The sequence below is a fragment of the Lampetra planeri genome, chromosome 34 (genome assembly GCF_965212315.1).
Source record: "Lampetra planeri chromosome 34, kcLamPlan1.2.h2, whole genome shotgun sequence".
NCBI classification, from domain to species: Eukaryota; Metazoa; Chordata; class Hyperoartia; order Petromyzontiformes; family Petromyzontidae; genus Lampetra; species Lampetra planeri.
Genome location: NC_136140.1, coordinates 9,264,798 through 9,292,308, shown reverse-complemented (window position 1 = coordinate 9,292,308; position 27,511 = coordinate 9,264,798). Strand labels below are relative to the sequence as shown.

The 27,511-nt window shown below is 52.5% G+C and overlaps 2 protein-coding genes across 3 annotated transcripts in view; one reads left to right on the top strand and one right to left on the bottom strand.

Annotated features, from left to right (window-relative positions):
• The window catches only part of LOC144730111 (complex I assembly factor ACAD9, mitochondrial-like), a 20,890-nt gene extending 8,547 nt beyond the window's left edge, over positions 1–12,343 (top strand). Inside the window, exons 9-18 of the mRNA XM_078610677.1 lie at positions 534–609; positions 1,864–1,934; positions 2,407–2,526; positions 5,097–5,225; positions 6,197–6,276; positions 7,664–7,790; positions 8,776–8,853; positions 9,331–9,459; positions 10,390–10,462; positions 10,854–12,343. Coding sequence (XP_078466803.1) covers positions 534–609; positions 1,864–1,934; positions 2,407–2,526; positions 5,097–5,225; positions 6,197–6,276; positions 7,664–7,790; positions 8,776–8,853; positions 9,331–9,459; positions 10,390–10,462; positions 10,854–10,954 — 984 coding nt within the window. The 3' untranslated portion in view covers positions 10,955–12,343. The remainder of the gene's footprint in view (positions 1–533; positions 610–1,863; positions 1,935–2,406; positions 2,527–5,096; positions 5,226–6,196; positions 6,277–7,663; positions 7,791–8,775; positions 8,854–9,330; positions 9,460–10,389; positions 10,463–10,853) is intronic.
• Positions 8,216–27,511, bottom strand: LOC144730110 (uncharacterized protein FLJ43738-like). Of its 2 annotated transcripts, XM_078610676.1 has the most exons (13): positions 27,104–27,511; positions 25,300–26,069; positions 24,556–24,696; positions 23,669–23,866; positions 22,884–23,142; positions 21,415–21,489; positions 21,005–21,166; positions 20,462–20,677; positions 17,486–17,636; positions 16,674–16,897; positions 15,146–15,387; positions 14,111–14,323; positions 8,216–8,936 (listed from the first exon to the last, which is right to left on the bottom strand). In XM_078610676.1, the coding sequence occupies exons 1-12, from the start codon at positions 27,437–27,439 to the stop codon at positions 14,113–14,115; spliced, it is 2,985 nt and encodes a 994-aa protein (XP_078466802.1). In that variant the 5' UTR covers positions 27,440–27,511; the 3' UTR covers positions 8,216–8,936; positions 14,111–14,112. The 2 variants fall into 2 exon arrangements, with proteins under 2 accessions (XP_078466802.1, XP_078466801.1); XM_078610675.1 differs by having other exon boundaries at positions 8,216–14,323.

Here is a 27,511-nt window from a genome sequence, read left to right as displayed (position 1 = left end):
CCATCTCCTGGTCACCTCGCAGTCCAGTGTGTTTGCGAGACTCAAAAGAGCTGGCTTACACTAGAGACGGTGCTAGAGAGTATCTCTGGAGGGGTATTTGACGTTCTCTTCCATGTTGGATGTTTTTGTAAAAATCCCCAGCAGATTTACTGTCCAAGCAAAATCAAGTATTTCAAAATAAATGCACCAACCGTTTTCTCCAAAGATGAGCGAATTTTTTTTTTCAAGGGAGATGCGCATGGCCATCGTAGGATTGGGTTAGCTGTGATTTTGTCAGTTGCCGGTAATTATAAAGTTAGAAATTAAGTATTTGAGATTGCTAGATAATGGGATTACTAATATGAAAGATTCCAAAGCTGTCTAGGGTAATATTCCCCCAAGAATATAAACCAATATGAATGAAGCCATCGGACTGCTAGAAGCCAGCAGCTAACTGAACTTAAATCATACAAAAACGGTGTTGTGCTCTGTCTGTAAGGGACTTGTGTTTTGCGAAGGCATCTGAACTTCCCCCACCCCGTCTCTGCCGTCAGGTCGCCATGAAGATTCTGAACGGAGGTCGTTTCAGCATGGGCAGTGCCTCGGCTGGAATGCTCAAGAAGCTCATTGGCAAGTTTTGCTCGCTCGCACGCTGTCCCGCTCTAGATCGGCAGTCCCGAACCGGTTCGAATGTCACCCGCCACTGATGCTAGCCATGGCTAGGAATGAGACTCAGGTCGCCGAGTTAGCGGCTCACTGCTCTGTGCTTACCGTGGGAAATAAAGGTGAAGCCTTGTTATAGATGACAAGCTGTTGCTGTTCAGCTATGCAAGATGTTTAGGGTGGTAGGGGTGATGCGTTTTAATCGCGGTTTGCGGTAGCACAGGCCCAAAATCCCAAACAGCACCGTCACATTTGTAATAGATAGGAGTTAACATGTATATTGCATTGCGTAAGGTTATGATGAGAGCTTGGGGGAAAAGATACCATTGGACAGAATTTCAAAAGGGGGCAATACAAGGGAAGAATCGGGAAGAGAAGTGTTGAGACCTGCGGTGAGTGAGTGAGAGTGTTGTTGAGACCTGCGGTGAGTGAGTGAGAGTGTTGTTGTGACCTGCAAGTGTGGTGGTTGAACACAACATTCCTTAACCTTCGAGGTCAAGACTTCCGAGACACTTAACAAATCTTAAAATCTCGACTAAAAACGTACCTGTTGAAAATGGCTTTCTCTCTTTAGTAATTTTCAAACGTCTTTCTCACTTCATCTTTCATTGGTTGATGTTAACTATTTTCCGCCTTGCCATGCATAGCGCCCTGAGAACGATTGTCTAAGGGCGCTTCATAAATTTAAATTATTATGATTATGACATTATAGATGAGATGAAACAGTCTGGTACACAGAGTCTTCAACATGGGTGGAGGAATCGGTTGAGTGAATTTCACGGTAGCAGCAGTAGCCACGGTGGTAGCGATAGACGGATGGTCTGGAGGCGACTGACCACCGGTGAGCAGGCGAGTGCTGGATCATCGTTCATCCTGACTGCGTTACGTTGAATTCTGTCAGGTGCAGCCAGGTCGGAACTGGGTGCTCCACTCCAGATATGACAACAGCAGGATTTCAACTTCGGCTGAAGTTGTGCTTTATATCGGAGTAGTAAGTGTTCAGAGTTAACTGTTAGAACAAAGTAAGTCATGCTTTAACCTTTAGTGGACCGTCTTCAGAAGCAGCGATATAGTCGTTCATTCGGTGGCTGTCGTTGGTCGGTCTGAGGGCTGTTTAGTCCATCGGTTGGTCAGTCCGATGGTCTTTCGGTACCCGATGGTCAGTCACTTCGATAGTTGCCTGGGCTTCCCTCTGACGCTTATCCCTTTCCTCCCCATCAGCAATGTGCGCGGAGTACGCGTGCACCAGGAAGCAGTTCAACAAGCGGCTGAGCGACTTTGGGATGATTCAGGTGAGAACGGAATGGCCACTCCACTGTATCAAGTATCTCAGCTGGGACTCGCGTTTCCCTCGTGTGGGTTTTAAAACCCCACCTTTTTCTCTGCAGACCGAACGGGTGCCACTGCCATGTGCCATGATTGCAGTGATCAGCGGCGGACGTTTTCATATCAGCCATTTATTCAGTTACCCTTAAGATTAACATGAGAGTGCACGCATATTGGAGAATTGTGTGTTGAACTTCTTTCACACCATATGTAACTAACAGCGCTAATCGTAGGTGTAGGGGAAGGACAACAAACTAAATACAAAACGCAGAATTGAGAAGCCTGCATGGGTTTAAGTGACCAGGTAACCTCAGGGGCCATAGGGTTCGGGTAGCTAGACTGATAGAGAGTGGAGGGTACTCACAATGCGCCCTGGTTGAACCTTCCAGAACTTTCATAACTTCAACTCTGCCCTGCCCGTGCCGTGCTTCCTTGCAGGAGAAGTTTGTGAACATGACGGTGAAGGCGTACGTGATGGAGAGCATGGCGTACCTCACGGCGGGCATGATGGACCGGCCGGGAGAGCTGGACTGCTCTGTGGAGGCTGCCATGGTCAAGGTTGTTATTATTAAAATGATGATGATTGTTCACCCAGTAAAGCCTCATCGAGTCTAATGACTTTTTCAGGAGAGTTTTGCTAAGTTTCCACAATAGGCGGTGATGATTGCCACGCACATTCAAATTAAAATGTGCGGGTAATCTTTCAAAGGTGGCAAAGTTGGACCATGATGCCGGCACACAATGGGCTACTCTTGTGAGTCACATCACGGGATCTTCAGGTTGTGCACATAATTAATAAACGCTACTGCATTGCTTTGTTGAAGTATTATTCCCAAGGGGCTCTCGTTTGGCTTTAAATAAAACGAATGTAGTAATCATGGCCTCGATCATGTTGGCCAATGCCTTGCAATCTCGTTCATGCAGAGTTACAATACAACACGGATTTATTTTGCGTCTAACGTGACCGCATCGCAAGTCGCTGTACAGGAACAGTGGGTTATATTTAATTTGTCGGTCGCGTGCGGAGACAATAAGTCTTGAACCTGCACTCGCGCTGGGGCAGGCAGTCGACAGCACAGTGGGCTGGAGAGGGGAGCTCCAGGCGATGATGGCACAATAACATCGAGTGACCTCCCACTGTGCAAATATTAGCTATTGGGGGCTTTTTATAGACATATACAACCTTGTTTATTGGTGCAGAGTGTGTGGAGTGGAGTGAGGCGAGAGGTAGGAGAGCAGGAGTAGAGTGAGATGAGAGGGGGGAGGTTGGACAGTGCGTGGGGTGGAGTTAGGTGAGAGGGCAGAGGTAGGAGAACACATGGAGGGGAGTGTAGAGTGAGATGAGAGGGAATAGGTCGGAGAGTGTGTGGAGTGGAGTGAGAGGGGAGAGGTAGGAGAGCACATGGAGGGGAGTGTAGAGTGAGATGAGAGGGAATAGGTCGGAGGGTGTGTGGAATGGAGTGAGAGGGGAGAGGTAGGAGAGCACATGGAGGGGAGTGTAGAGTGAGATGAGAAGGAATAGGTCGGAGGGTGTGTGGAGTGGAGTGAGAGGGGAGAGGTAGGAGAGCACATGGAGGGGAGTGTAGAGTGAGATGAGAAGGAATAGGTCGGAGGGTGTGTGGAGTGGAGTGAGAGGGGAGAGGTAGGAGAGCACATGGAGGGGAGTGTAGAGTGAGATGAGAAGGAATAGGTCGGAGGGTGTGTGGAGTGGAGTGAGAGGGGAGAGGTAGGAGAGCACATGTAGGGGAGTGTAGAGTGAGATGAGAAGGAATAGGTCGGAGGGTGTGTGGAGTGGAGTGAGAGGGGAGAGGTAGGAGAGCACATGTAGGGGAGTGTAGAGTGAGATGAGAGGGAATAGGTCGGAGGGTGTGTGGAGTGGATTGAGAGGGGAGAGGTAGGAGAGCACATGGAGGGGAGTGTAGAGTGAGATGAGAAGGAATAGGTCGGAGAGTGTGTGGAGGGGAGTGAGAGGGGAGAGGTAGGAGAGCACATGGAGGGGAGTGTAGAGTGAGATGAGAGGGAATAGGTCGGAGGGTGTGTGGAGTGGAGTGAGAGGGGAGAGGTAGGAGAGCACATGGAGGGGAGTGTAGAGTGAGATGAGAAGGAATAGGTCGGAGGGTGTGTGGAGTGGAGTGAGAGGGGAGAGGTAGGAGAGCACATGGAGGGGAGTGTAGAGTGAGATGAGAAGGAATAGGTCGGAGGGTGTGTGGAGTGGAGTGAGAGGGGAGAGGTAGGAGAGCACATGGAGGGGAGTGTAGAGTGAGATGAGAAGGAATAGGTCGGAGGGTGTGTGGAGTGGAGTGAGAGGGGAGAGGTAGGAGAGCACATGTAGGGGAGTGTAGAGTGAGATGAGAGGGAATAGGTCGGAGGGTGTGTGGAGTGGAGTGAGAGGGGAGAGGTAGGAGAGCACATGGAGGGGAGTGTAGAGTGAGATGAGAAGGAATAGGTCGGAGAGTGTGTGGAGGGGAGTGAGAGGGGAGAGGTAGGAGAGCACATGGAGGGGAGTGTAGAGTGAGATGAGAAGGAATAGGTCGGAGGGTGTGTGGAGTGGAGTGAGAGGGGAGAGGTAGGAGAGCACATGTAGGGGAGTGTAGAGTGAGATGAGAAGGAATAGGTCGGAGGGTGTGTGGAGTGGAGTGAGAGGGGAGAGGTAGGAGAGCACATGGAGGGGAGTGTAGAGTGAGATGAGAGGAGAGAAGGTCGGCTAGGGCGAGCCCTTAGAGGACTTTGAAGACGGTGATTGCAATTTTTTAATTCATCCAGGATTGTACAGTAAAACCTTGGATTGCGAGCATAATTCGTTCCGGAAACGTGTTTGTAGTCCAAAGCACTCGTATATTAAAGCACTCGTATATCAGTTGTGATCACGTGACGCTCGGCAGACAAAGCGTATACACGTACTACTCGTATTGCAAGACCTCGCTCGTTTATCAAATTAATATTCATTAAAATATTTTGCTCGTCTTGCAAAACACTCGCAGACCAAGTTACTCGCAATCCAAGGTTTTACTGTATTGGGAAAGAGCGGTGCGATTGGAATAGAGGGATAATGCAGTCTTGCCTATGTGGGTGCGGAGTCCGGGTCGCGGTGAAATCACAACGCGGCGCGTCTCCTCCTGCGACGCCAGGTGTTCAGCTCGGAGTGCGCGTGGGAGTGCGTGAGCGAGGCGCTGCAGATTCTGGGAGGCCTCGGCTACACCAAGGACTACCCGTACGAGCGCTACCTGCGCGACGCACGCATCCTCCTCATATTTGAGGTCAGGCCAGACGCGCCGATCATATTTCTCCGTCTGTTTAGTTGATTTGCTGCTGCACCGTGTGCTTGCTTGCTTTCTTCATGCCGGTATTTTCCCCACCAGTCGGGGTGTGGAGCTGTATTCCTCGTCGTCCTCCACTCATTTATGTCCTGGGCCATCATCTCCACGTCCACTCCGCAGTCCTTCACATCTTGGTTCACCGCTCCGTACCACCTCTTTGTAGGCCGGACCCATCGTCACCTCTCTCCGCCCGATGTGCTTTTCCTCTTCATCATGCGACATGGCCTAGCCATTGATTTTCTTTAAGCTTTTCCGAGATGGGTACCACACTTGCATCCCTGGCTCTTCAATTTATGACCCATTCCAGCCGAGTGATCGTTGTCCTTGTACTAAACATTCAGAGTACATATCTGTCAACCCCATATCAGTGCCCTACCTTATTATAAACCTATTTAGACCTTACTGGTCACCCAGGCCCTCATAAATCTCAACGTTCATCCTACAAAGCACCATCACAAGGGAGAAACACAAACAAATAGACAATAATTTATTTGTTTCCCGTATTGAAGCGACTGTACGCCTTATGGACCTGAAAACTACATTTCCCTGTAAAAGAATACGGGTAAACCGTATGGGTTGATGGGTATGAGAGTATAGCAATAATGGCATTTATTTTCTTATAAAATCCTCAATGACTTGTCATACTGTTCATCAGTAGTGTTTTGCGTTGAAAACTAATTGTACCTGGAGAAAACCCATGCAGAGCACTCAAAACTCCACACCGATGGGTTCATGAGCCCACTTGCTGGTAAATTTGGAGCCCAGCGGGTTTTGGGAGTTTCACGAACTCTATGCGATCCACCATCCCCCTGCACCTCAAAGCACTGAATCACAGGCATTCACCACCACCACCACATGACGCTCTTGTCGCATACATTTCCACAATCGATTTGTTTGTCCCAAATCAACAGGGCACCAATGAAGTTCTGCGGATGTTCACTGCTCTGTCGGGCATTCAGTACGCGGGAAAGATCATGACAGACAAAGTCAAGTGAGTGTGAACGTTTAACTTGAGTGCAACGGCAACCGACTTTGAACTCTGCATCATCGCCAGCTATCGTGTACACAACCGCATTTGGCAAATTTCGGGGCTACGGATTCTTCTGACCTATTCTGGGTCCTCTTTATGTCCTCCCTGTGTGTTAACTTGAAGATTTTCCTTCGACTGCATCTTCACATGAGGTTACTAGTACATTGCAAGCTCACCACAGATCAGGTTTAAAATAAAACTCGCAACAACCACTCTGACTATCCCCTTCATATTTGTTCATCTTTCGTGCATTAAAATCAAAATTTCTCCACTTATACTAGTTATGTGCAAATAGGCAGGTGGTGCAGTGGTTAGTGTACTGCGTTATGAAACCCAGCCGCATGAGTTCAATTCCCTGCCGTGTTCTTGGTTCTTTCGGTAAAGTCACGTAAGAACCAAGAATATGAATTCCTGCAGTCACGAAAGATTTAAAATAAATTTCCCTGCCTTGGTTTACTTCACTGGCAAGTGATATCCGAACCAATCCCGAGTCCCTCCCTTCACCAAATCGCACTGACCCAACGCTGTGAAGTACGGTCAAACAACCTCCACATTTGACCAACGTAACGTGGGGAGGCATTCATCTAACAGTCCATTAACAAAAGCCTAGGAATTACGGAAATTAACGTATTGACGGTACACCAGTCGTGCGTGGTATAAAGAAAGCCATTTTTTTTGCAATAATGATTTATTTTCCTGTAATTCGCAACCCCGGTCAGAAAATCTTTCGGAGTGGTGGTGTGTCAAAAATCAGTTCTCGTGATGTCAAAGCAGTCGGAAGACTAATGTTAGTTCAAATATAGATTTTACATGGTGTTTATGAGGACCGGTGTGTTACACTGCACTGGTGTACTGCCAATACGTCCAAATGCTTTTGGTACATTCAGGATAATGTGTCGTGAGCTTAAATATGTACAGTCACTGATGAATCGATGCATTGTTCCACCTCTCGACAAACAGTACTTTGCAAATATTGGCTCTGTAGACTTCATGCTTTTTACGATTTTCATGATCAGTGGAGTGCGTAACTCGTGCATGCGTGTGTGACTGCGGCAGTGTGGGGAGCGATAGTGTAGCCATTTGTGCGCTGCGCTATGAATTGAATGGCCGGAGTTAGATTCCTGCTTACAGCCAACACCTGCTTCAAATGAGTACCTGATGCGGCATGTATACATCAACCACTAGGGAGACAAAGGCGGCCGGGCGTGGGGCTGGCTAACCACCGCCTTGTGTGCCGTGCCGGCGTTCTCACTACCAGCCCCAACAGTCTGTTAAGGCTATACGGGGGGGGGGGGATCTTTGTCTTTTTTTAATGTGTGTGACTGCACGTGTTGACGCTCACGACCAGGGCAATGAAGAAAGGAGACCTGTCGGCATTCGGCACCATCCTGAAACGCAAATTCGAGGTCATGTTCTCCAGGAAAGTCGACCTGGGGCTCACAGGAAAAGACTGGGTCGTCCACCCATCCCTGCAGGTCTCTACAGAGGACACACACTCGCGCGCTCAGCCTTGCACGGTGACGCGGCTCAACGGTCCCGCGTTTCCCCGCTTGTTGCAGAGGTTCGCGGTCCGAATATTACTGCGGGGATAAAAATACGAGTAATACTTCACGCCATCTGCTCTGCAGTGGACGTTAAAGGCCCCCCTGATGTAGTTTGCAAGATCAGGCCATCGTGTGCCGGCACCAGGGTCTAAATTTTACAATTTTGAAAATGATGCACACATTACTCAATTGGGATTGTACACGAAGCAGCAATCATTTCCCCCTGCTGACAGGCGAATGCCCCAAGTCTTTCTTGCCAATGAGACTCATCCTGGTCATCGAGGTCTCGCCTGGTGAAGCAAGATCAACTTGAAACTCCTCCCATGAGCACACAATCGCCTTACACCACGACCAGCTTCACAATTTTCTCTCTTTAATCTTTCAATTTTTGAAAGGGATACACTTTGTGGCATTTTAGCACTTTTTTTTTACTCAAATAATTATTACCTTAGGAAACTGTCGATGCGTTAATGGGCTATAGTGTCAGGCTAGGCGGCAGGCGAATTACTTGTGGTTGGGTATTCGTAAGTGTTCATCATGAGATAAAACCATGTAGGCTGATCGTTAAACACATCAATCTCTAGGCTGTACATATGAGGGGTCGTATAAACAAAGCATTACCTTGGGCGTCGTTTAGCCAAAACTTATGTTTTTTTAGCCCTTCCAAAACATTCTAAAATTTATAATTTCACTCACATCACCATGCTCATTTGGCTTTTTTGTAAATAATTGGCATAAACTGCACGCGTGCGTTCCAAAAAAATTCAAAATTGCAAGAATTTAACAAATCACTGTTGCCGTAAAAAAATATAGAAGAGGGCGCCTTCCATCGCGGACTACGTAGGTCGGCAATCGTTTATCTGTTTGGTTGTCTCCATGTTCTCGTTAACGGCGCCCGTTGTCTTGGCTCCGGCAGGACAGCGCGCGGATGCTGGAGGAGAACGTGTACGGCTTCGGCTGCATCGTGGAGACGCTGCTTTTCCGCTTCGGCAAGGTGCGTGCCCCCCCCCCCCCCGTCACCGCCACCCCGAGTCCTAGCACCGGGCGTAGCAATGGCCGCTCCCCCGGTCCCTGGATCTTGCGTCACGTGCCACACCACAGTCAAAATCTCATCCATCGGACGAACGCGCAACGTCCCGTCAGATCGATGTTGCTCCTCACATTAATTGCAAAGAGGTCAAAGGTGTGGCCCGGCAATTGCTTGCTCACACCCACCGGTTTAATTACGTGCGGCCAAAACCCGCGTTCAACAAAACCCAAGATCTTGGCGGTGCCAGCTTAGCGCTGTGACCTCCGAGCGACCTGGCTGCTTCATAGGTGCTCGCTAACAGCACTTGCCCCTACAGTCTGTTAAGGCTATACGGGGGATCTTTGTCTTTGTCCCGAGCGTGCGTCGTCCGTCTCAGCGGCACGCTCGTCGTTTACCGAGCATCCCATGTGTGCGCGCGCGTCGTCCGTATCTGCGACACAGACGATCGTGGATGAGCAGATGGTGCTGAAGCGTGTGGCGGATGTGGCGATGAACGCATACGCAATGACGGCGGTGTTATCTCGCGCCTCGCGCTCCATCTCCATAGGACTCCGTAACCACGACCACGAGGTGGGTCCCGCAATCGAACTGTCAACTTGCAGGCTGGAGTATGGAACGTGACCACGGCCGTAGCGTGATTGGAGTAGGTGGCACGAGACGAGTAGCCATAGCCACAGCGAGAGGTCTACTGGATGCGGTGTGCCGGGTGCGAAAAGACCCAGGTTGATCTTGCATCTCCTTTAGAGCTGCAAACTAATGGCTAATGGCAAGTTTCACAGAGGCCCAAGTGGCAATTTGCATAAAGAATACTCAAAAACAGTTGTTGTGACTGTAAAACTTGTGCTACTTCAAATTATAAACGAGGGGGGGGGAGTGTTTTTATGCCATCACCATTCGACTGACGTACTACAGATCCTTACATCAGAGCAGTCGGTTAACATTGCTAACTTCATTTTCGCTGTCTCAGTAGCTGATCACAGACCTGGAGAGACCTGTAGCTCATTGCAGCCAGCAACAGACAGCAGCTAATGACAGCTTGACCAAGAGACTGGACATTTTTAGCACGTATGCTTGATTAACCGTGACTAACCATGTCGGTAGCATCTATAATTTCGTACTGAAACAATCCATTATAATTTATATGAATACACTAACCCCCTCCCCCCACCCCCCCGAGTCTTTCACACTTGCAGGTGAACAGTGATAATGTCACCTTACCCTATTTTAAGAGCAAAAACAGCAAGGCATCTTCATAATTCTGGCAATCACCTGATGATGCTGGATGTAATCGCCAGCGAAACGTCCAACTGAAATTGTAAATGTTGTGGTTTACCTCTCTAGCACACCGGTCTGCTGAAGTAGTAACACGTTGGCACGTTTTGCTCAAGTGACAATCGTTACTGATTGGCCGAGTCGGGTGGAGGTGGGCTTACGACACATTTACGCGACCTCTAACCTAAAAAAACTGGAGAACTGGACCCTGCTTTTTCCCTCCCGCAGGTGCTGCTGGTCAACACGTTCTGCACGGAAGCCTACTTCAAGAACACCTTTCTACTCACGCAGCTTTCCAAAGGCAGGTGGTCCATGTCCAATAACACCGTTCGTGTGTGTGTGTGTGTATGTTGAACGTGGGGAGGGGTAGCGTAGTGGTTCGCGCACCGCGCTACGAACCCAACGTCCCGAGTTCGACTTTGTGACGAATATCTGAACTGGTCCTGGGCCTCCCCTAAGTCGAATCAGCCTCAAATTAGTACCTGTTGCGGTGTGTAAACATCGTCACTAGAGAGACAAAGGCGGCCGGGCGTGGTGCTGGCCACCCACCCCTAGTGTGCCGTTCCGGCCTTCATAGGTGCTCGCTAACAGCACTTGCCCCGGCAGTCTGTTAAGGCTACACGGGGGATCTATATCTTTGTCTTTGTATGCAATGTGTGGAATCGCTTCCACCGTCGGTGTCAATCCTACAGAGGCCGAATTGAACATGGACGCCAACTACAAGAAGATCGCCGAGCAGGTTCTCACTCCGCGCCGCTACATCTGCTCGCATCCGCTGGAGCGGACCTTCTGAGGGCCACCGCAACACTCGTCCACTCCCGCCGTACCTCGGGGCCCTGAATGCAACGTCTATGCCTCGTTTTCACAGGACATGCAGCTGGGGTCAACTCGAGTCTGGCCTGATCTCCCCCAGAATCCCAGCTGTGATTTTTCGAGTCACTCGAGTTATCAGGTTAATCCAAGACATACTTGAGAGTCAAAAGGTCAAGATGAGGTTGCTGGCAAAATTAAAAGTTAATTGGTAAATGTGAAATGAAATGTGAAATTATACGGCCCTGCCAACTATAACAGCTGTGATTCACATGGTTGGTTGGGTGATGAATTTCCTGACTTTGGGGTATGGAAAGTCGTGCCAACCTGGGATGCAAGGATGGCCTGGAAAATTCTGGCCTCGGCCCATATTCGCTGCCAATTTGAGTAAAAAAAAAAATCTAATAGAAAAGTGTTTCTGGGGCGGCAAATTCGAGTTGAGTGTTCCGTGGAAACTAGAACGTGGACTCATGGCACGAGCCTCTTGAACTAAACGTCCCCATGATGGGCACAACCACTTTCTGGGTGTTGGGCTTGAGAATGCGTCCCATTTCATTAACGTGCCTCTAACAAGCATTGTGCTGTATAAACGGCCTTGTGCTGGAAGCAGGAGTGCATGTTAACCCAAGGGCGAGCGTGAAGAATCTATGGCCAAACAGGCCAAATGGGGCCCGCGAGTTCATTTCATACGGCCCGCATCTCAATGAGGCCTACAACTTCTAAAAAGGCATGCCAACGATACTCATCCATAACTGCAAGCATCTTGGCCATACTAAGCGCGTAGTACGAGTAGTAGGAGGGAATCTTTTCTGTCTGGGAACACTAGTTCACCTGTTGTCTTTCAAATAGTTTTCAGTGCACAGTCAATGCAAAGTATTCCTGATCATCATCAAAGTATATTGGACGACTAATTTGTGGCCTGCCAAAAGGCATTTGAAAGTCCTTCAATACGTTAAAGGCTCCCTGCCTCGGGCTGACCATCGGAGAGCCAAGAGTGGTATAGGGGTATCATCCAGCAGGGATGCGTCTGACCCTCAGGCCGAGATCTCACTGGCCCGTGATACGGGCGCTCCTGGGCAACGCTTTGACGGCTGATATTTCACCCTCTGTCACTTGTTGGCCGGCACACGTGGAGTGTTCCTGTCTGCTGAAATGTTCACCGCCGTATTAAGAGCAATATTGCCTCAGGTTCACATTTCTCAAAGCGCTGTATGTATACATATCGAATCTGGATGATTGAAGGTGGCGTGTTATTTTGAAATCAATTTGAAGGTGTGATGTGGGATTGGTTTTGTTTGTTTGTGAGCCCGTAGTGTATGTTGTTTAAGAATAAGGGTCTTGGTAAATTAAACTAAAACTGAAATACAACAAAGTGACTGTTACGCCATCTCCATTGCCGTCGCTCTTCACGTTTTGACTTTAAGAAGCTATCCACTAAAACAGATTTTTAGGTTACATCACAATAGTAAAATGTGTCATACACCCTCCTCCACCTCACACAGCCAATTATAAAGGGCTATCATGTGTGGGCAGGTCACTTCTGAATAAGCTATATAGCTGAGCGGGCCTTACCTGGTAAAAATAAAAAATAGTTAAAATATTTTCTAAAGTTGTCACGTGAACAAATGTGCCAATGTGTTATTGCTACAGCACACCGGTTATGTTGGAGAGCAATCCGGAACATGTAACAATTGGGTAGTCGCACGTTTGCTGGTAGTTACACAACCAGCATCATCAGGCAGTTTTCAACATTTTTAAAATGTCCCCTGGTTTTCGGGCCTTAAATAGGGGGTGTGATGTCATCAACGTGCACCCACACTCGCAGGGAGTGACAGGAATTGATACTTAAAGGTTAAATGTATTCACAAAATATATTAGATTCTGATAAATTATGTTAAATCTGAATCTTTATCCTAGAGAAATACCAATTCAGAGATGCCCAGTCTGGGCAGGTCAGAAAAATACAACAATAACAAAAATATATTAATATGATGGACATATTAGGTGGTGAAACGGGATTAGTCATGGTTAATTAGTTATAGTGACTGTACGAAATGGTTTGTAACGTTATAATAGTGTGTTTTTATTATTATACGTACACTTTTCTATTGAGTCTGTGAAGACATTTAATGATCGTTTTCCATGCCGCACTCGGCTCAGTTGAAATCATTTTTATTTCTCTTGGTTCAAAAGGTTCTCTAGCCTTGGCCAAGAGTCATTTAGTTTTGCATAGAACATCACCGTTATCAAACTCGAGCGAGTGTCCTTGTTCACGGGCATGTTCCGGCAACTGCTTGACGATTGTGTGTTCGTGAGTATTTGATGCTCTTCTGGTGTTCTCTAACTCTTTTAAAGAACACCAAAGCAACATTGAAAACAAACAAAATTGGCAGCAGTAGTGGAACAATGCCCTGCCCACGACAACGACATTCGCTTGAACAATAAACAACATTCGTGGCGTACGTCTACACCTTGTTAAAGCCGCATTAGACAGATAGCCCGGGACACGGCTCCAGGATGTGTGCCACTTACACTTAAGATTTAAAAAAAAAAATGTGTTTAACCAGGTGAGAACACACGAGATCAGGATTGTCTCATTTGCAAGAGTGACCTGGGGTATTGGTCTGCCAGTAGGGGGTGATGATTGCTATTTTATGATCCCAATTGGATAATATGCGGTGTCAATTTTCGACACACAATGGCCTACTCTTCCGAATGACATTCAGGGGATCTTTAACGTCCGCTGTGGTGCAGATGGCACGTCGTGCTACTCTGGTTATTACCCCCGCAGTGATACGTGGGGTTCGTTGCTTGAAATCACAGGCGCTTTGCCATCTTGCTCTAGTGACATTACTGCATTGATTTGTTTTACGGAATTCAGACGTCACAGAGTTACGTAAATTAAAACAAAACAACCGCTGATGCGAGCGAATGTGGGAACACAAACCCGGGCCCTGGTGCTAACGCTGGCCAGACCCGGACCGCACCCCGGGGTCAGCTCCGCCCGACTTCTAGCGGTCGTAAAAAAACAATCGACGCGCAGTAACATCCCAGTCGCGCACGGGGGTGTCCACCGCCAAACAGCGAAGCGGAAATCCCCGCCGGGAGTTTGACCCCCCCGGGCGTGCCGGTCGCGTACCGTCACGCCACGTAGAGCTGGGCGTCGACGCGGTGCGTGCGCGCCCGCACCACGCTCCCGTGCCGCTCGGCGGGCTGCTCAAGCGCGGCGGCCCGTGGCAACGGCCCGGCGGGTGGAGGCGCCGCCGGCGCGAACAGGGGCCCCCCGCGCTCCTCCGACTGCAGCGGTGCGACGTGCGGACGGTGCAGCAGCGCGCGCTCGCGGAGGAGGGTCCTGCGCGAGGCGGGGGGGCGATTGCGCTCCCGTCAAACGACGCGGAAGGGGCCGTCCATAAATAACGTCAGACCCCCCCCCCCTCAAATATGACGTCACAAAGCGCTGCCCCCCCCCCAAAACCATATTTCCATTTTTTTTTAAAACATGCTTCAAATCGCTTTAAACTATTGCCATTGTCGTGCGTATTTAATGTGGCGCTGCATTCTGATGTTGTAGGAGAAAACATTTATTAAAAAGTCTATTTAAGTAGAACGTGTTGTCTATATTTATTTAAAGTTGCGCATTTTGATGTGACGTCACATTTCTCACCCCCCCCCCCCTCGTCACACATCGTCACAACTGTCTGACTAGGTGCGTGACGTCATTTATGGACGGCCCCGAAGTGTGGAAGTGCAGCACGACTTTTGATTTGACTGCAGTGTCCTCTTGCCGCACACAACGCAGACCCACAAAAGCCTTGGCGAGTGGGCCGTCCATGCGCGATGCAGGCTCAGTGCTGCTTAGCTTCCGAGTTGTGCCGAGAAAGTTTGCGTTTTGGGCGATTGTGGATCGTCTCCTTGTGAATCTGCGCAAAATCAACGAGCCCACGGTGTGTGTGTGTGTGTTGCGTATCGTCGTCTGCAGAATTCCTTGATGGGAAGTGGATCAGAAACATGGAAACGAAAACTGAAAAGTGCGCAAGAGACGCGTGGCAAATGCAAGGACCGCGGCGACGATTAGCAACGGGGTGCACACGAGCAGGTGCGTGACGATGCATCGATGTGGAATTGCGCGAGCCACTTCCTAAGAATGTTGCCACGTGCCGTGGTGTCCACTCACGCGAAGGCGTTGGGGTCGCGCGGCTCGGCACCGCGAGCGTGGCTGTGCCGAGCGAGGTGGTTCCCGGGCAGCGTCCACGCGCGATGCTCGTGCGGCCCCGGCATGAAGCCGCGACCCGTCTCGCGCTCCACCTCCTCCTCGCTCGCCTCCTCCCTGTCCTCCTCCTCGTCCTCCCCTCCCGACGACGTCAAGGAGAGTTGCTCCAGGCTCGGGTGACGGACCACGGCCAGCGCGGGGATGGCCTGCGGGGTTTCGGAGAGTCGCGTTGGTTCATGATCATCATCATCATCGTCGTCGTCATCGTCGTCGCACACACTTGATTCATTACACGTTCGAGAAATTACTCCGTGTATACAAATCAATTATTCGTATTTTCTATTCACGAACTTCTAAAGTGATTGATGAAAAAAATCATCAGCCATGCTCAACCGTTAATCTCGAGGTGACGCGAAGCAACGACGCGTTCATCACCTGCACACGAGCCGATGTGATCATTGGTAGTCGCGGCCAAGACGAATGACGGAGGGACAGACAAAGGAGTGAACCCCGCGAGCGTCACGGCCGCCACGGAGATCGAACGACGAAATGAGCTCGCGTGCACGAGCTCGACGGATTGTAGCATTGCAAGGACCGTGAGGGATAACGATGGCTTGCAGAGGCATTCATCCAACAGTGGATCGATCACGGATGATCGTCCTTCCGTTACTTTCTAATTCCCTTGTCAATCCACTGCTGGACGGAGGCCTCCCCACCGCGCGACGGTCATGGAGATTGACCGTACGTAACCAATCCAGCCAGTTTGGGTTGGTGATGGCACGACGTCCAGAACCGTTTCGGATGTCACTGTAGGCGTGTCCGGGAATCGAAGCTAGGGGTCACTGGATTCATAGCGCACTGCGCTAACTGCTGCGCCACCGCAGACAAGCGGGAACCACAGACAAGCGGGAAGGCAGCTGTGCGGGAACCGCGGGACCAACAATTGCCCAAGATCTGCGATCCTCAATATAGTAAGGTGTTATTACATGTGGGAGGAAAACGGCGCAACTGGCGGAAGCCCACGTGTGCAAGGGGGAAAACACTATCCCATACAAACAGGTGGCGTTATGTTTTTTTTATTCTGAACTGCATTCTCCTGGCAAGCCAAGGAGTAGCGCCTTTTCGACGCCCACGGGAAGGGAGCGACACATGTGTGCGACCCACCAAGCCTCGCCTCCACAGTGGCGGAGTACAGGCATGCGTGCGTGTAGCCACCAGGACGATGTTCGCCTTTTCTCCACTCGCCGTTCCCTTCCTCTCCCCTCCCCTCGCCCCTCCACTCCGTCCCGTCCCTCCCCTGCCCTTCCGTGACCCCTTTGTGCCCTCCAATTACCGTCTCACTCTTTCCTCGGCCCTCGCACGCCCCTTGCCATCTAAATCAGTCTCTCTTTGTTACCGCTTTTTAAACTCTGTGAAGAACCCCTTGAGCGAACGCCCTCTATGATCATGACGTAAGATGACGATCGCTATGACCCCCGACAGGCGGCGTCACCTGGAAGAGCATCCCCGGCTTGCGCAGCGAGAGCTTGTGCGGGGGGTCCTTGAGGAGGCCGGCGAGGCGCGCCAGCTGGTGGGACGCGAGGGGCCCCGAGGGGCGCTCCTCCGTCGCCGGCAGGAGGCGGTGGAATCCCATGGGGGGCGGCGCTGGCGACATCGCGAGGAGAGGGCCGCGCACGCTCTGCTCCCACGCCCGGATCAGCTCCGCGGTGGTCGGCCCTAGGGTAACCACGCGGGGCACGAGGATGGGCCGAGACGGTGACCGTGACAAACAGCGGGCGACCGATTCGCTCCCCCTGCCCCGATCGCAGGTAATTGACGAATTCCAGGAGTACCCCTCCTGGGTTGGGCCACCACTTGAGCGGTTCTTCTCTCAAGCTTTCGCCACGCGCTACTGCGAGCATCTTAAAGTCATAAATACGGCAAACAAAAAGGCGCAAACCACGTTTCATCGCGCACTACTTAGGCCATCTTCAGGAGTTTGAGCGATGGAGCCCACCCAGTAAACGTGCAACGTCGGGCAACATTGGTCCGACGATTTCAACCACATGCCAACGTTGACCCAGGGTTGCATGTTTACTGGGCAGGGGGGGGGGGGATCCCTCACTGCAGCTGCTGAAGATGCCCGCGGCAGTACGTGGCAAAAAGACAGCATTTGTGCTCAGCACGCAAAGCGGATCAACCTGGAACGCCACGCTCCGATTCCGGGCGTCCGCGATCACCCGCGTGGTGACGACGCCTCGGCACGCGCGATTCGATCAGCCACCGTCCCGGCGGGCTCCACAAACGGGCCTCCTCCGCACGTACCCTCTGCGTGGACCGACGCGGAGATGCGCGGGGGCGCTGGGGGGCGGCCGTACGGCTCCCAGTCGCTCCGTCGCAGCTCCCAGCTCCAGCGGTCGCGGCCGTGGAGAGGTGGGCGCAGCACGCCGCGGTGCAGCACGTTCTCCGTCCACGCCTGGTCCCCGCGATCAGAAGGAAAAACGATGAAGGCCTCCCGTGTAGCCTCAAACAGACTGCTGCTGCTCTTAGCGAGCACCTCTGAAGGTCGGCATGGCACGACGTCTCAACTATTAAAAGATCGACTATTTTTTGTATTTACCGGGTAAGGCCCGCTGAGCTATGTAGAAATTTTTTTTTCAGAAACGGCCTGTCCTCGACGAAGTGGCTTATCACGTGGAAATTTATATAGCAGCCAAATGCTCTGAACACACGTTGATTCTAAATGTGGAGGGAATAACCGGAGGACCCGGAGAAAAATCCACGTGGCCACGGAGGAGAGAGACATGTAAACGCCAAATATACAGCAGGCGTCAGGGTCTGGATCGAACCAACGATCTCCTGCATACCAGGCGAGGGAGTTAACATCTCGCCACCGTGGCACCCCATGAAGGAGTGGCGTATGCAGCACCATGCCCGGCCGCCTTTGCCTCCCCCAATTCCGATGTGTACATTCGGCACCGGTGTACTAATTTAGTGCTGGGTCAGCCTCGGTGAGGCCAGCACCAGTTCAGATATATGTCACCGATGTTAGCCGTGAGCCGCAATCGAACTCGGGCTGCCGGGTTCACAGTGCAGTGCGTGAGCCACTTCGCACGACGAGGAACAACGTCCACGCCCCCGTTTTGCGGGATGCCACGAGACTCGTCAAGTGCAGCGGAGTGAGTTGGTGGTGTGGCCAATGGGACAATTACGACGTGAAATATCGGTTTCTGCGCTTTGCTAAAATTTCATCTCAGAATTAAACTATTCCTGTTCCATCTTGATTTGAAGCTTTCATGACTGCAGGAATCCATACTCTTTGGTTCTTGTAAAGTCACGTAGGTAGAAAAATAAAAGATCACGACGTTTCAGCAGTTTTTTTCTTGCTGTGGTTGTCCCACCTGATGACGATTGCTTGTGTTGCGATCGAAACGTCGTGATCTATTATTTTTCTACCTACGGGACTTTACCGAAAGAACCAAAGAGTATGGATTCCTGTTCCCTACGTCTCGCCAACGCACACGCACACATGGACCGGCACTGGGACGAGTGCGTCGCTTTGTGGCGAGAATGCGCAATTGAATGGTTGAGTGATTGGGAATTGAGAGGCAATTGGCAGAGGTGTGGACTCGAGTCATGTGACTTGGACTCGAGTCAGACTCGAGTCATGAATTTGATGACTTGCGACTCGACTTGGACTTGCATAACAATGACTTTGTCCCACCTATGAGATGTGGACTCGAGTCATGTGACTTGGACTCGAGTCAGACTCGAGTCATGAATTTGATGACTTGCGACTCGACTTGGACTTGCATAACAATGACTTTGTCCCACCTCTGGCAATTGGTGAGCAGTGGATTTTGTTCAAAATATATATTTTTTGAAAGCAAATGTTTCCCAAGGATGTTTAAATGCCGCCCACCACTCAGGCAGCCCCACAACTTTGCCCGCATCACGCGTCCGGAATTTTCTAAAAGGTAAAGGTGCAGCCCTGCAATTGCGTGGCTCAACTCCCTGCTGGTGGAAGGTGCCTCTCCATTACTAAGAGTTATTTGAAATTGTACATTTCCTTGGTGAGGATATTTGTTATTTTACACAGACCCCCTGTAGTAGCCTCGCAAGGCCACCAGGGGTCAGCGGATGACAGGTTGGGAACCGCCGCTCGAGAGAACGCTTCGAGGCCAGCGTTCGTCATTGCAAGGACCGCGGTGTCACTAGCGGCTCCTGGTGGCCTTTAGTGCGGCCCCCGACAATACACAAATGTGAAAAACCCCATCATGCTGTCACACCCCAATTGTTTCAAATGAACGGCGGCTCTCACATTCGTATTTTGTACGGCTCGCGTAGATGCAGAGCAACCACTACAATTTCACGTTCAGGTTGATCGAGCCAGATAACTGCGTCAGGAGCAGCGGAGTGGTATCGCTGCAATGTCTCCTTCGTATTGTGGATCGGGCACTGCGTCGTTACACGGTCTGTCCTGGGTGAGCACAGTCACACGCTCCTGGAGAGTTTTTAATTTCACATTTGTGCGACGGGTATCCGCATCTGTCATTGATGTCGTGTCGGCGAAAGCGGCCCCCCTCTGAAATTTGTGAGGAGCACTGTTCTAGGAGGTAGTGTGGCATACACTTCAATACGCCTTGGAGGAGGTGCGAGTGCCCACACGCTACCCCACCGCACGCGACCTGTCCATCGACTGCGGTGAACCCAACTCGTGAACAAGAGGCGGGGTGGCTGGTGGGTGGGGGAGGGATTTGAGACTTGGCTAGCCCGAATCTTCTGTGTTGCAAGGCCAGAGTGTTAAACATGACACCACACCTTTACCGAGTTGACAGGCCCAGTGCAATAGATGATAATCATATTTTCATTTTATATTGCGTAATTCATGCTAATAGCATCCCACAATGCCGTACATTAATTATATTATGATGATCAAATCCCATATACAGCCACTACCAAGCAAATAAAAACCCTACCACTACCAAGCAAAATCAACAAATTAAGAAATGGCACCAAAACAAGAGGCAGAAACCAAAAAGTTATCGCTATTTAAATTTAAGAAACGTGTCTGTTGTTCCAACCGCTGCGCTGGGAAATCCAACCGGCAACAACCTCCGGATTGCAAGTCCAGGGTGACGACCATTACGCATCCCGCACCGCGGCAGTGACGTTTAAAACGAGGGACAACATCCAAAAACTCCTCTCGGACGATATCGGGGCGACCCCTCTCCGAACCTGCGACCCCTCCCGGGCCAAACCACGACGGTTTGCCGGCTCCGGCCAGAGGAGGGCCCTCACCTTGCGGAGCTCCTCCCGGCGCGCGGAGTCCGGCCGGAGCGGGTGCTCGTTGTCCCGCTGGCTGTCCGAGGGGCCCGGCACGGCGAATCCCCGCGCGGTGCGCCAGGCGGCGCGGGACCGGCGCTCCTCGTCGCGCCGCGCCTCCGCCTCGTCCACGGGATCCAGCAACAGGGAGGCGAAGGCGAGGGCGTACGAGTGGCGGGCGCGCGGGTCCTCCTGCGGCGGACGGGGCGGCGCGGGGGGCAGACGCGGAAACGATGAAGCCGCCCCCCCCCCATCCCGCACGTGCATCTCTTCCTCTTTGACGAGCGCGGATTTTTTTAATCGATCGCAAAAATTTTTATTTTAGGGAACACGCGTGGAGAGCGACAAAACGCACAAATGCGCAACACGACCCACCGAACGACCGCCTCACTAACGCCGCGTTGACCAGAGGCGCGAACGTGCGATCTCTGCGTACGGTGGCCTGGGAAACCCGCGAGGGGAGGGTGGATCGCAAGGACCAGATAGGCAGACGGACAGCGTCCACCGCCCGCGACCTACCCTGTTGAGGTGCTCGCGGAGCGCGGAGAGCGCGAGCTGTCGCCCGTTGAGCGACTGCGAGCTGTAGTAGGGCGCGTCTCCCGGGAGCAGCCAGACGGCGCGGCCGGGGGGCCGGCACCGAGCCACGGCGAGGCTGGCCTCGCGCACCCTCTCCAGGTTTTCCTGCGCTCTCGCGAGCGGGGACCATCGCAGAGACGCGCGAGCAGGGAAACACATGTGCGGAGAGGCTTCAGATCGCGACCGAGCTGGGATGGCACTTCAGTGATCCCAAGTTCAAATCTGATTTTAAGTTGTCGGCAAGGGACACTCATTAAACATATTACATCATTATCTTCTCCCCCTCCGCACACCATTTTCCCTCCCCCATCCCCCCCTTCCCTTCTCCACATTCTCCTCCCCCTCCTCCTCACCTTGACGTGGTCCACGGGCTCCTCAGGTTGTCGGTGAACGTACTCCGGGTTCCAGTTGTCCAGCCGAGGCCGGGGCTGTGGGGTTACAGGCAGAACCCATCGTCACGATCACAGCACCGACACGGATGGACAAGCGCCGATACTCGTGCTCGCAATCCGGATTAAACCACGGGGCTTGTGGGGCTGCAGCCTGACACCCCCGATTTGTAAAGCCCCCCCCCCGCCCCCCCCAAAAAAACCTGTGCACTGCTTTGTAACGGTTGACATGCAACGCTGTGGCACTCCTCCAGGCAGTCTGGTTAATGAGAGCCACTACCTTCGATTTCGCTGTACAATTCGGGCATCGCATTTAACGACTCTAAATAACAACGGTGATTAACGACGGGAGAGTTGACCATCGGGCGTGGGTGGTAGTAACATAGTGGAGGGAAGGAATTGGATTTACACAGCAGCGCCCCACCCCCGCCCCAAAACTAACACAACCCCTGGGGCCCCCCCTGTCAAACTTAGTCCGGATCTCATCAGACTCTTGGACGCTAAGCTCCCTATAACGGGGAGTCATCCTGTCCACGCGACGATTACTCCGTGGCTTCGACACACTCTGGTGAGCGAGCGCCAGGCATCTCAACTAAATTATTAAACTATTTTTTTTTTACCAGGTAAGGCCCACTGAGCTGTATAGCTCTTTTTTAGAAGCGACCTCGCCACAAATGATAGCCCAACGTAGTGGCTTATCACGTGGAAATGTATAGCAGCCAAACACTCGAAACACGTGATGTTGATTCTAACTGTGGAGGGAAAAAGCAGAGGACCCGGAGAAAAATCCAAGCGACCGCGGGGAGAGAGACACGCAAAACTCCCAATACACAGCAGGCGTCAGGGTCGGGATGAAACCCACGGCCTCCTGTACACCAGGCGAGGTGGTCAACATCTCCTAGCCACCTTAATGATGATGAGAGAGAGAGAGAAAGACACGCAAAACTCCAAATACACAGCAGGCGTCAGGGTCGGGATGAAACCCACGGCCTCCTGTACACCAGGCGAGGTGGTCAACATCTCCTAGCCACCTTAATGATGATGAGAGAGAGAGAGAGAAAGACACGCAAAACTCCAAATACACAGCAGGCATCAGGGTCGGGATGAAACCCACGGCCTCCTGTACACCAGACAGGGTGGTCAACATCTCCTAGCCACCTTGATGACGATGAGAGAGAAAGACACAAAAAACTCCAAATACACAGCAGGCATCAGGGTCGGGATGAAACCCACGGCCTCCTGTACACCAGGCGAGGTGGTCAACATCTCCTAGCCACCTTGATGATGAGAGAGAGAGAAAGACACGCAAAACTCCAAATACACAGCAGGCATCAGGGTCGGGATGAAACCCACGGCCTCCTGTACACCAGGCGAGGTGGGCAACATCTCCCAGCCACCGTGGCGAGACGGCCTCTGGCGGGGGGGATCGTTACCCTGCACTTCCTCTTGCCGCCGGGGAGCGCCAGTGGAGAGGCGCTCCTCCTGAGTTGCAGGGTGCTGGGGCCGCGTGCGGACGAGCGGCCGGCGGAGGAGGCGGCGGCGGCGGCGAGCGAGAAGAAGGACGAGGAGTGAAGCGCCGTGCCGGGCAGGACGCAGAAGTGGCGCGCGAGCGATTCCAGCATCCCCGGCGAAGGCAGCATCTCGGCTCGCACGACGTCGCGCAGCCTCGATGCCCCGCACAGGCTCTCCAGCCTGAGCGGGATCGGTGTCCCGATTGTGAGGAAGATTTTGAAATCTCTATCATGGCCGTCGTCGTCAACATTATCAGCAGCAGTAGCAACAACAGTGGCATTTTACAAATCATAGCCATACTAATTAGCAGAATCAACCGGAGCAGAATCGTGGGCAGCAGAAATTTCAACAACAGCAAAACCATCATCAGTCAACACCACTACCGAAAGAACCAAGAAGATGAATCCCTGCAGTCACGAAAGCTTTAAATCGAAATATATAGCTCTTTTTCAGAAGCGAACTGTCCAAATGAAAGCGCAACGAAATGGCTTATCACGTGGGCATTTATAGCAGCCAAATACTCTAAACGCGCGTTGATTCTAAATGTGGAGGGAAAAAACCGAGGACCCGCAGAGGGAGAGACAGGCAAGCTCCGAAAATACAGGCGTCGTCACGGTCGGGATCGAACCCACGACCTCCTGCATACCAGGCGAGGCAGTTAACATCTCGCCGCCCTAACCCCACGCCCTATGCACGCGCGTCCCACCTCTGCATGGCGCGCATGGCGAGGGCGGCGCCGCGTGTTCCGGCGAGCGGGAGCAGCGCCAGTCCGGGGTCGCGCAGCGTCCGGCTCAGCGGCGCCCGCAGACGCAGGGCGCGCACGCGGGCGCCCAGCGCGGCGAAGGCCCGCACGGCGAACCCCGCGCTCGAGTCGAACAGCACCGCCACGCGGCCCGGACTCGAGCTGTCGGTCACGCGCAACGGTAGGGGGCCCACGAGCCACGAGAGAGCGATTTCAGGACGATCGTGAGTTCGTCTGAACACTCGAGTCCGGCGTGGTCACGAATGCGCCACTGCGCTGATCACGCAGGCTAAGCTCTGCGGAACAACTGGCTCAGATTCAAGGATGGATTGCAAACATCTGCCGGAGGTAACTGGCTCCACGTTGCTGACAATCCGTGTCAGCAACCAATCTTTGTCAGCAACCGTTACCGGCAACACCTTAACCGTAACCGCAGAGGGTGGGGAGTGGTGGGGGGGGGAATTTGTCACCGGTTCACCATTAGGCTGCTGCCGTTCCCGGCTCGCCTGCGATTCATCCTCCTGGTGCCTCCGAGTCGTTCTTTCTCTCTTCCAGAGCGGGGGCGTAGACTGCGCGTCGGCGCAGCGTTCCAAGTTAAAATGCTCAACCTTCGTTGGAAAGTGATCGTAAGTCGGTGCATTCAGCTGCCTTGAGCTGGTGGCTATCACGGGCGGAACGAACACAGGAATGGTGCCGTTATCTTGAAATGCAAAGCATTTCCGGGACTTCCTGTCTTGTTTTTATTTTATTAAACATCATGAGGAGTGCAGCCCTGCTCGGCGGGCAGAGAGGGGCTCTCACGCTGGATACGGGGGACAGAGAGGGGTGGACGAGGATGGCGGTGCACAAACCTCGGAGCGAACTCCTCACAGAGACGCCGCACGGCCCCGTCCCTGGGCCCCTCCAGGGCGAGCAGGTGGTGCTCCCCGTCGTACACGTGGAACCCCGTGAGCAGATCCAGACTCGGGTCCCTCTGCTGCTCCTCCGAGAGCCTGTCGCGAGGAGTTGCGGAGCAGGGGGGGCGGTTAATTTTGCACCGCATCCAAATTTTGAATTCCTGGTGTCTCGCCCATGTTTTAAGCAAAACGTCGCATTATCTAATTAAACACTTTTCCGAGAGCATTATTGGCGAGCTAAAACAATTGCATTGTGCGCATTTAACGCATCATTATCATCACGGTGCATGGGCAGATAGCCCGAAGATGTCCATTGCACATTTCGTAATTGTTGTTTCCACTTTCCTCTGCCTTGTGCCAATATGCTCAAGTAGTGCCACATCTTTTTGGCACCAATCTCTTCTGTTGTTTTCAAGCCATTCTCTGTTAGGTCTTCCTCTCTTTCCAGTTCCTACCATTTTTCCGAACATCAGCACACTTCGTTTTTTACTCTGGGGGGTACACAATCCAGTGGATATCTGAGCCAGTCCCAAGCCTGGATAAAACGCGTCGGGAGAAAGGGTTCCGATACTTTAGCCATGAAGAAAGAAAGAAAGAAGAAGAAAGGAATCCAATGCACACGACGACCATTAATCAGTGGGAGACGTACAAACACAAACTCCACATACAGATCAAGGTACGGTCGGCGGCGGGACTCACGAGTAGGCCGACAACGCCCTCTCGATCACGTGCATGGGATGCTCGTCGAGCTGCAGCGCCTCGGCGTTCCTCATCAGCATCTCCTCCTCGAGCTCGCGCAGTCGCAGGGCGACGACTCCGTCACTGCCGTCACTGTCGTCGTCGTCGCGGCACGAGAAGCGAAACACGACCCGGCCGAAGGGACCCCCATTCGCCTCGACGTCGCCGCCGTCCTCTCCGAGCCACTCGTCCAGGGCGTGCCGAACCTCGACCCGCACCTTGAGGCTCGCGCCCGACTCCGCGTACCCCCCGGCGGCCACGTGCTCCGCTCCGTCAACCGCGACATGCTCCTCGTCCTCCCCGTCGGCCGGAGCCCGGCGGACGCGCCGAGCCACGATCGGCACGCTCAACTCGACGAGGCGGTCGCCCAGCAGGAGGTCCGACAGGTCTATGAAGGCGACACCGTAGGAGTCCCTCTCCTCCTTATCGCCCCCCTCCTGCTCGTTCTCCTCCCCATCCTCCTCCCCCTCCGTCGTCTCGCCGTCGTCGGCGCGACCCGGCGGGTCTCCGCGGCGGTCGTCGGAGCGGTCGCGGCGGAGGTCGCGGTCGTGGAGCTCTACCCGGAGGGGAGGGCCCCGCAGCAGCTGGGCCACGCGAGCGCGGCCCAGGAGGCCCAGGGGCACGGCGTTGACGTCGTCGAAGCGCAATCGGGGGCCCTGGGCGCGGCCCTCGCTCCGGTGCGGGGCCAGCGGTGCGAAGCGGTAGGAGCAGTACGCGGGCAGGCAGCGCTCCTGCAGCACGCGGACAAGCGCGCAGGGGGAGGGGGTTGGCGGGGGGGGGTTATTTTAATTGAGAGATCTTGATGATTAATAGAGATGACGATCTCCCTTCTCCCAACCCTTTTCTCTTTCCCCAGTATGTTAGTTGCGCCGCGGTGGCGAGATGTTATCTCCCTCGCCTGCTATGCAGGAGGTTATCGGTTCGATCCCGACCCTTGACGCCTGCTGTATATTTGGAGTTTGCATGTTCTCGCTGCATTCACGTGGATTTTTCTCCGGGTTTTCCCTCGACATTGAGAAACACGCGTTTAGAGTATTTGGCTGCTATAAATGTCCACGTGATAAGCCACTTTGTTGAGCTTTCATGTGTGGCCATGTCGCTTCTGAAAAAGAGCTACACAGCTCAGTGGGCCTTAGCTGGTAAAATGAACAATAGTTTAGTTTACTTACCTTTCCCCTTACACTATTAGCCCTCCCTATATAAATCTTCCCGCCCCTGCACGTGGTCCTCACTTGGGTGGGACAGCGAGTGTCCAACTTCCCCCTACGCAAGGTCCCGCCGCGCCGACATCGGCTTGCTGTTTGTGGAGTTTCTGTTCTCCTCCGTTTGCAATTGGCGTCTTGTACCGGGCTCGCGTTGAATTGCAATAAAAACTAAAATCTGATGATGATGATCATCAACATCATCATCGTCTCTTGGAAAAAACTTCTCCTGTACATCAAGCAGTCCCCCTCCTTAACCTCCTTCTATTCCTCTCTCAAAGCTCCACCTCTTCTCCATCGCCTATTCTCTTCCTCTCCCCTCCACTCCTTCCCGTCACTCCCCTACCCTTTCCTGATCCCTAAGTACCTCTCTATCGCTGTCACGCATTCCTCAATCCTCGTTAGGCCCCTGCCATCTAAATAATTCCACTCTGGCACCGTTTTCTAAAGCTATGTCAGGCGCCTTGAATGCTTGACAATTCGCCTGTACGAGATCACGATCATTTAAATGAACAGACGATGATCATGATGTCAGTCGAGTGCTGCACGTGCTGCTGGGTGACCTTGAGCACAGAGTAAGGCACGGGTGCGGCGGGCAAGCCGCTGGCAGACACGATGCGGACGATCATGGGGTTGAGTTGGAGACTCTGCTGCTCGCTCAGGATGGGCTCGCGGCACGAGACGCAGCACAGGGCGTCGAGCAGGCCGGCACACGGGTGGGACGCGCGCCCGCACGCCCTGCGCTCACCTGCAGGGGCGGGAAGGGGCGGGTGGGCAGTCGGCAAGGCACGGGTGTTTAATACAGAATCATCATCATTTACTTGTCCAGGAAAGCTACGGGGCTCTTTTTCAGGAGGGTGGATCATTATCAACCGGCATACCTTGAAGTTAACCAACATTTAATGCAACGAAGGAGTGGACAACTACTCACACAGTGGGGTCCCTGAACCTAAACCCTAATCCTGATCCTA

Excerpts from the sequence above, each read along its gene's own strand:
- LOC144730110 (XM_078610675.1), bottom strand. The coding sequence starts at position 27,439 with ATGTTGGTTAACTTCAAGGTATGCCGGTTGATAATGATCCACCCTCCT. Across the intron at positions 21,167-21,414 it reads AGCCCGTGGACCACGTCAAG|GAAAACCTGGAGAGGGTGCG; the intron begins GTGAGGAGGAGG and ends GCGAGAGCGCAG. Across the intron at positions 16,898-17,485 it reads CGCGTCGGTCCACGCAGAGG|GGCCGACCACCGCGGAGCTG; the intron begins GTACGTGCGGAG and ends TGGTTACCCTAG.